This window comes from Myotis daubentonii, chromosome 16 (assembly GCF_963259705.1).
Source record: "Myotis daubentonii chromosome 16, mMyoDau2.1, whole genome shotgun sequence".
In the NCBI taxonomy this organism is placed as follows: domain Eukaryota; kingdom Metazoa; phylum Chordata; class Mammalia; order Chiroptera; family Vespertilionidae; genus Myotis; species Myotis daubentonii.
In genome coordinates this window covers 23,035,328-23,047,982 of record NC_081855.1, presented here as the reverse complement: position 1 = coordinate 23,047,982, position 12,655 = coordinate 23,035,328, and the positions used below count along the sequence as shown (strand labels likewise).

At 56.6% G+C, this 12,655-nt stretch overlaps 1 protein-coding gene across 1 annotated transcript in view; it reads left to right on the top strand.

The window, feature by feature from the left end:
* RPH3AL (rabphilin 3A like (without C2 domains)) overlaps positions 1-12,655 on the top strand; it is a 94,252-nt gene that overhangs the window by 58,301 nt on the left and 23,296 nt on the right. Inside the window, 1 exon segment of the mRNA XM_059669206.1 lies at positions 11,002-11,176. Coding sequence (XP_059525189.1) covers positions 11,002-11,176 — 175 coding nt within the window.

Here is a 12,655-nt window from a genome sequence, read left to right as displayed (position 1 = left end):
GTAGGGCCTGCACAGCCTGCTTTCCCTGCTAGGAGACCCTCCTGTTCGTGCCTCTGGGGAGGTGCGCGGAAAGCTGGGGAGAAAACACCTGAATTTGGTTGTTTTCTTGCATTAACGTAAACAAAATTTTGCATCAGCAGAGTTTCCTGCTCGTTTTTCAGATGCCCAGTGACATTGGACGGCACGGTTTTGCCCTCCCCCTAGCAGCTGTCTCAGAGTTGGAGCCTGGGGAGTAGAGTGTGGCTCCGTCCTTCCGGACGTAGTCAAGCCCCTAGGTGGTGCCCAGCCCTGGAAAGCCCACCCATCCCCCCTCCTAAGGAAATAACGCAGGAAGCTGGCACACCCACAGGGACAGGGAAGCCAGCCACGCCTTGTTATTCTCAAGGCTGGAACCAGAAAGCCCCGCTGAGAAAAAGGGAAGCAGAAGAAAACCGGTCTTTACTGGAAGCATCCCCCAGTGCGGGGCGGGGCTGGACTCTGTGTCCCCCTTTCCCAGCCCCATGGCAGCTCTGGGACGTACGCGACCAGGCCCAGGTGGCACAGCAGAGCGGAGGTTTGACCCAGGCTGTCTGACAGGCTCTTGCTGCGAAGCTGGTGACCGCTGCCCTCGGGAAAGGATTTGGCTGTTTTCTTGCATTAATCTGAATGCAAGAAATTCCTTTTCCAGGGTGGCCTGTAGGCTGGAGGAAGGTGGGACGGACGGACGGACGGAGGTGGCCCTTCAGCCTGTCTCCCCTCAGTTGCCAAAGTAGTGCCAACTCTCTGGGTGACTCCTGGGCCCCTGCCTCCCCCCCCGCCCGACTTGGCAAGTTGTTACATCCCCGCCTGGGCTAAGGCACCCGCACCTGGAGCCCAGCCTGGCCCTGACCATTACCTAGTGGCGACCCTGAACCTGGCTTCGGGTCCCGGCACCTGATGGTGGCCCCCTTGGCCCACGAATTTTGCCTGCTGCTGCCAACCTTGTGGGGAGCTGTGTCATGTCACGGGCCAGCTCCTGGCGCTCCCTGATTGCCAACTAAATCAGAGGCCCGTTCAGTCGGAGGCCCGCCTGGCTCATCTCCACATGGTGCTGGCACCGCAAGAGGTCACCTCCCGTGCATGCTGCTCCTCCTTGCACCCGCTCCGAGCTGCACCCTAGAGTGTCTCCCCGGGAGACAAGGCCAGGATTGCACGTGCACCGGTCCTTATCATCACAAAAGCAACCCAATCAGAAACAAACCCAATGTCCGTTCGTGGTGGGATGGATAGATGGATTGTGGCTACAAAATAATACAGGGCCGTGAACAAGGAACTGCGGCTGGACTCACCAAAGGGTGGGTTAAAAATGCATTAAAAATGCCTGGATTAAAAGGGGGGGGAAACCAAGTCACCAACGGATACAGAATGATTCAAAAGGATGATGATGTTCAGAAACAGGTGATAATAATTTATTTAGAAATGCACACATGCGTGGCCTTTTAAAATAGAAAGAAAAACATGGGATTGCTGTATACAAAATTCCGGGGCGGGGAGGGAGAGAAACAATTCTGGATGGTGTCTCCCTCACGAAGGCAGGAGGGCTCAAAGGGGCTTCTCAGAGTGGGTAATATTTAATTCATTGTTAATTTCCCAGGTGTTGGCTTGAATATGGTTCTCTGAGATGTACTGTGTTTCATACACTTCCGCATGCATGCTAGATTTCACAGGCACACGCCCAAAAGATGCCAGGAGACCACTAAAATCCGACCCAGAAAAGCTTGCATCAGTGAAGTGGAGAAAGACCTTTGAAATCCCCAAGAATGAAGGGGAGGGTGGGAAAAAAAAACCCAAAGAGCTGCAAACAGTCAGGGAGACGGTGATGAATCTGGAAGAGAGAGAAAGTAATGGAACCTCAGAATTGTAGGTTTTCCCCAAGAAGGACCCAGAGCGGTTGGGAATGAAGCAGTGGTCAGATCCATCACGGAGCAAAGCATCTCTGAAACGGGAGTGTCCTGGCCGGGCCAACAGCCCGGCCGCATCGGGCCAGCCCCGAAATGGTTTCCCGTTGGCTCTGGAATGCGTTGCTGAGACTGTGTTTAAACATAGGATGTTTGTTGTTCTGGGAATTGAATCAAAATCACAGAGCTCTTCTGAAAAGACCTGGCCGGGTATAATTGGCCTGTCCAATGTTCCCATCCAGCCCTATTCATTTCCTGTGCGCGCCCACTCCAGCTGGGAGCGGAGGCCGGCCTCGCAGCCAGACATCGCCGAGCACGTCTGCCCTCCCAGACATGTGCCGGAGCAGGGACGATCGTTAAATATTTGGGATTCCATGCTGCATGCAAATGAGGTGTGAGGGGAGGCGTCCATGCAGTGTCGACAAAGCCAGAGATGAAGAGCCTGCACCAGCTGTGGGACCTGCCGGACTGTTCTGAACAAAGGGAGGAGATGGCCTGTGGGCAGAGGGCTGTAGGTCATGCCAGGAGGGGTGGCGCCCCCGGGCACAGGCCCTGGGCGTGGGCAAGGAGGAGGGGCTGAGGCCCAGGTGGGAGGCTGGCCAGCGCATTCGAGGCTCTCCCTGACCCCGGGCACACGGCCCGGAGCCCCGGAGAGCCTGCACGTGCTGCTCAGTGGTCAGGGCGCAGAAGCCGCGCGGGATCCAGCCCCTCACGGGGTGCATGGAGGCAAGGCGTTCCCTCTGGTTCTGAAGCAGCCTGGCCAAAGCGTTTATTAAACTATCTGTCAAGAAAGCGCCTGCGGGGTGTGTTTCCTCGCTGCGTTTTTTCCTCTCCACTGTGCTGGCGATTGCCTGCCTCCCAGACGGACCTGCCTGCTTGAAAAACCCACTTGAAATGAAGAGGCAATTCGCTCAGGCCCTGGCGAGGGCGCGTCCATCGTGCTGTGGGCTGAGCCAGGAGCTGCTGCTCTGGGAGTTGGAAGAAGAGGCAGAGGGGCACTCTGTCTTTGCTGGTCTTCCTTTCCAGCCCAGCTCCTGGCTCTGGCGCGAGCACCCTGAGGTTCTCCGTGATAGTCATTAAAATGCAAATACCCACATGCTCCCGGGAGGGCCTCACTCGGCTTCCCGCTAACACCTGGATTCTGAGTTAGCAGTGAGGAGGGATTAGTGGAAAGCAGAACCCCTCGGCTGGGAGGGAGCTCTGCCCGCCTGGCCCTGCGCTTCTCAAAGCCCTGGGTGACTCCGGATTGCTTACTGGTGCCCTGCACCGCAGACAGGGCCACCAGCCCAGAGCAGAGCAGCCCTGACAGCAGAGCTCTCAGCGGGTAGAGGACAGGGCCAGGGGCGCCAGCCCTTGGTGGGCTCAGGCCAGGGCCGCCCATCTACAAGATGTGATCTTTCCTTTCCTAGTTCTTTTCCTTTCACGTATTTTTCTTATTGATTTCAGAGAGGAAGGGAGAGGGAGAGAGAGATAGAAACATCAAGGATGAGAGAGAATCATCCATCAGCTGCCTCCTGCGCACACAGACCCTCACCCCCATCCCCACTGGGTATCAAGTGCGCAACCCAGGCGTGTGCCCTGACCGGGAGTTGAACCGTGACCTCCTGGTTCATAGGTCGACGCTCAACCACTGAGCCACGCCAGCCGGCCTGAATGCTGTCTTTAATTTAGTTCCTTGCTCACTGAATTTTCTGACGCTATGAGTTCCCCATTCTCAAGGTTATTTTAATTTATTTATTGGTCAATGGAACTATACATTTGAGCAATTTTTTTAGGAAGACTGGATGGATGCGTCTCTGTTTCCTGTTTTTGCTGATCCACAGTCCCTTTCTGGGATAAGAATCACAGCCATATTCGGGATTACAGGGCAAGTGGCGGCGTGGGCATTTAGGATGGCGGATGCCAGTCTTTCCTGGGCTGCCTCTGTGTGGTTACAGATGCCTGCTTCCTGCCCCACTGACCGGACATACAGGCACGTCCACGCCACAGCCACACACACGGGATAAGTTTGAGTCCCCATCCTGCTTGAGTAGGGCAGCAGGTGATCCCGCTGTCTGCCAGAACTCTAAGGTAGGATGGTCCCAATCTGTTTCGAGCAACAGATATATTTCTGGCATAAACTAGAGCTAAAATTGGATGTGTGCGTTCCATTAGCACACCTGCCTGCCTGGCTCGGTATCAGCTTGTTGTCTTTGGCTGTAATCACGGCTTCTCACACTCAGCTAGTCGCCACAAAACCTTGTCGGAGGCCACGCCCAGCTACCCCTGAGGGCAGCAGCCCTTCCAACCAGCAGCACAGCGGGAAGGACCCAGCTCTGCCGGGCTCTGTTGCTGGGAAGGCCTGGTTCCCTTTGAAAAACGTCCAGGTTTCTCCCATTGTCAAAATTCTGACTCCTGTTCCAGCCGGCGTGGCTCAGTGGTTGAGTGTCAACCTATGAACCGGGAGGTCATGGTTCCAGGTTGCAGGCTTGATCCCCAGTAGGGGGCGTACAGGAGGCAGACAATCAGTGATTCTCATCATTGCTTTTTTTTTATGTATTTATTTTTTATTGTTAAGAGAGTGAGGGAGAGGGAGAAAGAGATAGAAACATCAATGATGAGAGAGAATCATTGATCGGTGGCCTCCTGCACGCCCCCTATTGGGGATGTGAGAGATTGAGCCTGCAGCCCGAGCAAGTGCCCTGACCAGAAATCGAACCGTGACTGCCTGGATCATAGGCTGATGCTCAACCACTGAGCCACACCAACCAGGCTCATCATTGATGTTTCAATCTCTCTCTCCCTCTCCCTTCCTCTCTGAAATCAATAAAAGTATACTTTAAAAATTTTTTTAAAGGAATTGCAAAACTGCCATTCTCCCGAGCATTTGCTCAATCCTTCGAGCTCTTGCTTTTGAGAATACCTTCAAAAAATTGGCTCAAATAAACTCTTATAAAACTTTTCTGTAGATTTGGATGTTCTTTCTCCAATACAGCTTTTCTCCCTTACGTCACATCCAGATTCAATGTACCAGCCACAGGCTGCCCCCACCCCCCGTGCGTCGAACGCCCACTCGGCCCAGGATTTAATAACACTGACGTCCAATGACCACTCTGTTACCCTTTCATTTTAATCGAAGTAATACGTGCATGGGGTTAAAAAATCCAGTTGTTCTGACGAGGTTATGCTGGAGGAGGCGTTCGCATCCCGGCCCCTCCCTCGCCCACCCGTCCGTCGTGCACAGACCAAGCGCTGTAGCTCCCGAGGGGCTCCGCCATGACTTTCCCGATTTATCAACTTTGGATGATCTGAAAGGCGAGGAACTGGCTAGCTTGGGGACTATGCTTCTTCCCCTCTCCTAATTTTTATGCTTTTATTGTTTTTTAGCTCTTTGATTAAATGAGGGCCTGGCCGAGTTCTGGGGTCTGGCCATGCTGCTAGGAGGCCAGTGCGTGCGCTCTCTCTCTCTCTCTCTCTCTCTCTCTCTCGTGTGTTCAGGTAACAGGGCAGGGAGGGTCATGCTGCCTCTCTGCCAAGGTGGGTTGACCCATTAAGAGGCTCTTTTTAAAGAGACCAAAACGTAAGCAAGAAGATCCTTCTAGAACCGTGGTCAGCAAACCGCGGCTCGCGAGCCACATGTGGCTCTTTGGCCCCTTCAGTGTGGTTCTTCCACAAAATACCACATGTGGGCACGCACGTACAGTGCGATTGAAACTTCGTGGCCCATGCGCGGAAGTCGGTATTTTGTGGAAGAGCCACACTGAAGGGGCCAAAGAGCCGCATGTGGCTCGCAAGCCGCAGTTTGCCGAGCCTCAGTTTGCCAACCACTGCCCTAGAACATGCCATTCCCCGTGGGGTTTCAAGACCGGGCAGCCTGGAGCTTGTTGGGCCGGCAGACGTGGTCTCCCTGAAGACAGTCACAAGGCATGTCCCCCGGGACAGTTGCTTTGCTTTGTCTTCTCCGCTCGGTTGGTCCGTCAGTCAGTCAGTCCGTCAGTCAGTAACATGCCTGCCACGTGCGGGCTCCTTGCTGGTCCTGGGACTGCGGGGCTGGCTCCGGCACAGCCCTGCCCCTGACGAGCTCGCGGCCCCCTAGCTGGTGAAGCGCGCTGTACAGCCGTGCCACTGGCCCCCAGGAGCATGGCCAGGCTCCGAGTCTGCACCAGGTGGCCCGGAAGGCTTCCTGGGGAAATGTCGCTGTGATGGAGACGAGGATGAAGGGCACTCCAGGTGGGAGGAACAGCGTGTGCAAAGGCCACAGACTGGCCCCCTGTTCCAGGCCGTGGAGCGAGGGGTGGAGAGTCTGCACCTGAGCTCATGCAGGTGCAGCCCCACCTGCGTGGGAGGCGGGGGAGATGGTCACGCACACAAGGGGCGGAGCACTCGACAGGGACGCAGGTCAGCTGCCCCTGCCCGCCCTCCCCAGTGGCGGGCCCCCTAGGCCTCCCCTTCTTTCCAGTAGGGCCTGGCAATTACCACCTTCTCCAGCCACGGCCATTTAGGAAATGCCAGTGATTAGCGATGGTTATCGTGGTAATTAAAATTCCCTGGGCACAGCTTGGCCAGTATCCATCAGTATCTGCAGTCGGGCTGGCCGTGCCTGAAATCGTAATGAAAGCCTGGAAGCAGAGCACACGCCGGTGCCACGGGGAGGACTTAATGCCATTGGCCACCCCAGGCGAGTGCCATGGCGGCTGTGGGGGTCTTTCCTCATTAAATGGCATTTTCAAAGTCGGCTGCTTTGCTGGCCTTATCACAGCAAACCACACGCGGGGAGCAGCGCCGGGCTCTGCAGCCTCGCACAGCTTCTCCAGATGGTGACCCTCTCCTGCTCTGTGGCCCTAGCCAGGGTGGGGTGGGGTGGGGTGGGGCGGGGATTAACACCACGGAGGGCTTTTCCTGCCACTGTGCTGGGGGAGGGGGCCAGGCACTGATGCCAGGCTGTGGGGGACGGGCCTGGGTGCAGGGAGCAGAGACCACGTGAAAAGTTACTGTTGTGCATGTTGCAGGGTGAGGGTGGGCATGGAGGCGAGAGGAGGCCCGAGGATGCGCATGGATTGGCATCGGGGGGAGGGGTGGCTGCTCCGACTCAGCCGAGCTGGGATCCCTCACGCCTCACCTCACCAGTCCTGCTCTCCCGTCTGGAAGGCATTCCCCAAATACTGACCTTGTGTTTATGCACCTCCACCCCGGTGTGCCCTCCACGCGGGGCGATGCACCCGTCAGTGTCCCCGGCCGGAAGGATTCAAAAAGTACTGCTCCTCCAGCTGGTCCAGGGTCACCACCAGTCTGGGCTGGTCAGGTCTCTGCCCACCGTGATGGCATGAGGCCTTCACTGGACTTCAGTGCTAGCAGGAGGGAAGCAGACAGACCTCAGGCCCCGTTACAGGGGGCTCAGGGAGTAACTGACCTGCCCACTGGGCCCTGGGGAGGCACTGCAGGCTGGCAGACCTGTGGGATCCCTGCCTCTGCTGAGCATGAATATCGGGGTGAATTGTATGAAGTTGACAAGGGGGTTATAGGTCAAAAGTGGTTGAATACCATTAGAAAGGTAGAATGGTGTATCAGCCGTTCCATGCAATTCAACCTAATAGTTTAAATCCTGTGCTCGTTATACTGTTTTCCAAAAGCATTTGGCTGATCAGTGTTTTTTAAGGGGGGAGAGGATGGAGATGAACTGTTGCAACAGGAGGTGAGGCTGATGGCGTGGCGCCTGACTGTGATAAAATAACCAGGTTGGGCAGGCAGCTGGGGCTGTGGGTCTCCCTGGTGCTGGAGGAGGGACTGGGAGCATGCAGCTGCCTTGTGCTCTGGAGTTCATGGCCAGGGAGGCTCACGGCAGCTTGCTCTGCACTGGCATGCCCTTCCTCTTCATTCCTCTTTTAATCTGAAACAGTCAATCCATTTGATTAATGGCAAGAACTTGGATGAAACCCTCAGGCCACTTCCCCAGGAAGGCAGCAGGCTATGGAAAGGAACACATTCCAACCAACAACCCATGCTGCCAGTTCAGCCACTCAACAGTGTTTATTGAGCACCTACTGTGTCAGGAGTGTGCCGGGAGCCTGAAGATACAGTGGAGTGAGCAGAAGCACCCTGCCCCTCCCTCTGGGTGGTAGATCCTAGTGGGAGAGACAGATAAAGATGAAAGTGCCAGACAAAAGGTGGAAGCAACCGATGAACGGATAAACAGGTACAACGGAATATTATTCAGCCTGAAAAAGGAAGGAAATTCTGACACATGTTGCAACATGGATGAACCTTGAGGACTGTACTATATGATCCCACTTGAAAGCTGAAAACCACACAAGAATGAAGAGTGAGCCACATCTCTAAGTCACCCTCAGGGTGGTCCCAGCCACTTCTCTTCAAACAGGATCTTGGCTGGCCAGGCAGGAGGGGAGTGTGCCCTCCACCCGAGACGGGGTGCCCAGGGGTGGCAGCAGGTCCCCATCACCCATCCCCCTGCAGCACCTAACTCTGGTGACCTCAGGACCTGACAAGGCCTCCACCAGCCCATCACCCCAGGGCACTGCTCTTGAGCCGGGTCCCAGACCAGACCCTGGATCCCACCAGCAAAGGTAGTGCGGTTGACACTTAGCGCCCCAATGGGGACTCGACTTTTCTTCCTGGAGAAAAAAACATACGTCATCATCTCATGTACACACACCCGTTGACCTGGCGGTCAGTTCTGCTCCCCGGATGTTCCCAGGCGGTGACTGACACCTGTGATGACGTGTGTGCAAGTGATGGTTGCAGCTCTGCTCCTAAGGGGAGAACTGGAAACAATTTAAATGTCCATCCGTGGGGGGCTGGTGTAAATTTCACAAATCCAAACTGTGGAGCCATGAAAACCTGATGGTGAAGACCATTACTGTTAACACAGAACAGCAGCTACGATATAAAGTTAAGTGGGGGCAAAAACAAACTACATGAAGTTCTTTAAAAAATAAAGTGCGTATGCCCAGGAAAGGGTGTAGAGTATTCACAGCACAGTGCTCAGCGGGGCTCCCTCTGTGTGGCAATGTTGCGAGTGACCTAAAGTTGCTTCATTTGACTTTTCTGTTATTGTCCTCATTTTGTAATCTGTGTGTGCATTTCTCTTCTAAAGGCGGGGGGGGGGGGGGGGAGGCGGGGGGGCAGTTTCCATGGCAGGGGTGGGGAGGCAGTGTGTGGGGTCCTAAGCCAACCCAGCCCCGCCATTCACACATGGCATTGAGAGCTTCTTGCTTGGTCCCCCGCTGTCCCCCTGTTGGGGGACAGGATTCTGACGTGTTCAGCGGGGGCGGGGGGGGGGAGGGGGCAGGCAAAGCCAGGGCTGATGGATGAGCAGGCCTTCGCTTAGCAGAGGGAGGCCAGTGAGTCACTCACCCTCCCCATTGCCTCCCGCTGGGGCACCTGCACACAGGCGCCAGGCAACGGCTCTGCAGGGACAGGGCGGCCTTGGCGGCTGCTACTCATGCGAGTTTTCTCTCCCCGTACGGCACTTCCCTCCCCTCCGGGCGTCCATCCTGCAGGACGCTAGTGTCCACGCTGAGAACCCACTGAAGATTCATCACCGCTCAGCCACGTTTAGTGAGCGTCTGTAAACTTCCGGGGTGAGACTCTGGCCTCCAGTGCGGAGGAGGGGCCAATAGAGTGACGGGTTGGCCTCGGGCAAGTGGCTTAACTTGTCAGGGCCTCAGTTTTTCGGTCCGGAAAGTGGGAATAATAATAGAACTTCCTCAAAGACTGTTAACACACCAGGTGCCTCTGGGAATGGGGAGGAGACTTTTCGATTGTGTGCTTTGTGAATTTTAAATCATGTGCGTGTGTTGCCCATTCAAATAATAGTTACGTATTGTAGGAGGGCTGCAGAGAGGGCCAAAGGGGCCCCGCGAAGCAGTCATCCACCGGACGGGTTCAGTTACTCAAGGGCCCCACAAAAGCAGGCCCTTCTGCACAAGGTAGCTGGGAGGGAGGGTGAGCGACTCGTGCCAGGGACAGGGCTTGGACGCTGGTCCCGTGCCCCGCACTCTGGAGCATAAAGAGGTGACTGCTGGCCGCTGGGAGAAACAGGTGCCCATCACACACTGAGTGAACGGCCGGTGCTGTACCGCGAAGGGCTCAGTTTATGCAGACCCTGGACCAGGGTTGAGTTTCTCTATGAAAACTGGCCGGTTGGTTTCAAGTGGGAAGCGCGTGTGGTTCGTCCTGTTGGAGAGCCCGGTGGGCTTGGCACAGTCAAGGCTCTGAGAATCCCTGCAGTCGCTGCTTGGTTCAACCCAGTGCTTGCCCGTGTGCGTCGTCAGGACCCTTTGTTTGTGCTGGGTTTTGTGGGTGAGGAGCCCCTGTTAACAGCCCACGGAGCGAACGTGGTGCGGAGGAAGTCTGGGGAGACTCTGGCCTTCTCATTTTAAACTCTCCCTTTTGAGTTGGGGACTTGGTCCACGGGCCGAAAAGCTGGCCACGTGTGTCGATGAGAGGAGGAAGGGACAGTGACAGTCGTGAGCATCCTCTGTTGAGTGGCTGCTCTGTGCCCGGCACTGGGCCCTGGGCCTACGCTCATTTGCGCGTCTGATCCTCATGCCGCCCTGGGAGACGGGCACTGTTCCTACATCCCCGTGATGACACTGGGGTGATGAAACTGGGTCAGGGTGTGTCCAGAGCTCACGGCTGCTGCGTGACAGACCCAGGATTCAAGCCGCCAAGGCCTCCTCTTGCCTGAAAGGGTCGGCCTCCCTTCACACTCCCACTCCTGCTGCAGGCCACAGTGTTTCCTTCCTCAGGACGGAGACTGGGGAGCACTGGCTGTGGTTGGAAGTAGGCGTTGGGTGCGGGGGCCTCTCTCTGTTGCTGCTCTGAATTCTGCTCCGTGTCTGTCCCGGAGATGCGGGCCCTCTCTGTGCCCGCTGCGGATTGTCTCATCCGGAGTCCCTGTCCACACGCCTCCAGTCCCTGCTGGCCCAGCCCGCCTCTTCCTCCAGCCGCCAGAGCCTCCGGGGAAGGAGCTACTGAGACATTCCACATTCTAACTTAGCACCAGGAGGGGAGGGGGGTCTGCATGGGAGCCTGGAGCAGGGAGCTGCTCTGCATCCGGGCTCTAAGCGTGTGTCTCCCCCCTTAGGTCTGGAAGAGGTCGGGAGCCTGGTTCTACAAAGGGCTCCCCAAGTACATCCTGCCCCTGAAGACCCCCGGCCGGGCTGATTACCCCCACTTACGACCTTTGCCTGTGGAACCGGCTGAGCAAGAGCCCAGAAGCACGGAGACCAGTCGAGTCTACACGTGGGCCCGTGGGAGAGGTAAGACCCCCTGTCCCCTCTCCCGGGATAGCACTGACCTTCAGGCCATCAGCCAGCCGGTGCCACGGGCGGGCACCAGGCCAAGGCCACCACATTCTCCTCAGGGCTCACACTGGTGTTTCACCCCTCTCTGTGCCCTGACTCCCCGCCTGCACCCACGTGGGTGGCTGGACCTCAGCACAGTGGTTGTTTGCAGCCTGAGGGCCTGTTTCACAAGCAAGTGCTAACCTGGGGGTGGGGTGCCGTGAACAGCACTGGATCTTTGCAGAAATGTGATGCCGGTTGAGATTTTGGGCTTCCCTGGTCCTAGTGAGGAAGTGGCCTTGTGCCCGTGGTGGCTGCCCTGACGTGGGTGCCTTCCAGGTACCCGCTGTCAGAAGGGGAGCTCTGCCCACTGGTAATTAGCATAGTACCTGGCGTGGCAGATGTCTCCCGCAAGAAGCTTTCATGTTCATGGTTTTGCTTTCAGAGTTCCTGGCCTCACCACAGGCTCTGAAAGTGCACAGGGCAGGTGGTTAGTAGCCCCATTTTATAGATGAGTAGCCTGAGGCCCAGAGAGAAGGAAGGGCTTCCTGTGTGGCAGAGCTGGGACCAACATGCAGCGTCCTGCCCTCTGGGCTCTGGCTCCTTCTGCCCCGAAGTGCCTGAGTTTCAGCCCAAGACTCAGGGACTGAGGGTCCGAAGTGAGAGAAGGCCAGAGGGGTGAGGGGTTCATCCTGACGCAGGGCTTTTAGACCCAAGAAAATAGACACATAGCTGCTTCCGAGGGGCCCTCGGCGCCTGTCTTTGGATGATGACCTGGCAGCTGCCTATCTTTGTACCATTTGGGGTGGTTTTTTTCTTGTTACAGAAGTACGGCGTGTTTATTATAAAATTGTGAAGGTTGTCAAAAGATATCATTTAGCAGGAAAAAATTCCCTATAGGTCTGCCCTCCCAAACATCACCGGCAGTTAGCACCTTGGCATCTGTTCTCCGGGCATCTTTTCCTCGGCCTCACTCGGCTCCTTCTGCCGCAGCAGGCCTTCCCTGGCCATGAGTTCACCGTCCCTGCCATCACTGCCACCGACAAGCCCCCGTAGGGACCACCCGCAGGCAGAGCCTGGCAGGCGGAGTGAGGGGAGCAGGCTGGGACTGGTGCGCGGGGGCGCTGTGGCTGGCCAGCCTCGGAGGGAGCCTGGGGGAAGTTGTTGGAGAAGCGGCTCCCTCCTCCCTTCTTTCCCGTTCCCACCCTCAGAGCTGGGCTCTCTCGGGTTCCGGCCCAGTCAGGGTGAGTCAGGGTCCCTCAGGCTGGGGGGAGAGCCGCAGCCATGGAAACAGAGGCTGTGGACACTGTCAGGTTTAGAATGTGGCTGAGTGGGTTGAGGAGGGGAGGCCCTGAGGCCCCCACCCAGAGGGGCCCTCGGTGCCCTTTCTGCTCCGGCATCTCGATGGTGCACACGTGCACACACGCACCCACACGCCATCTCCTCCTCAGCCAC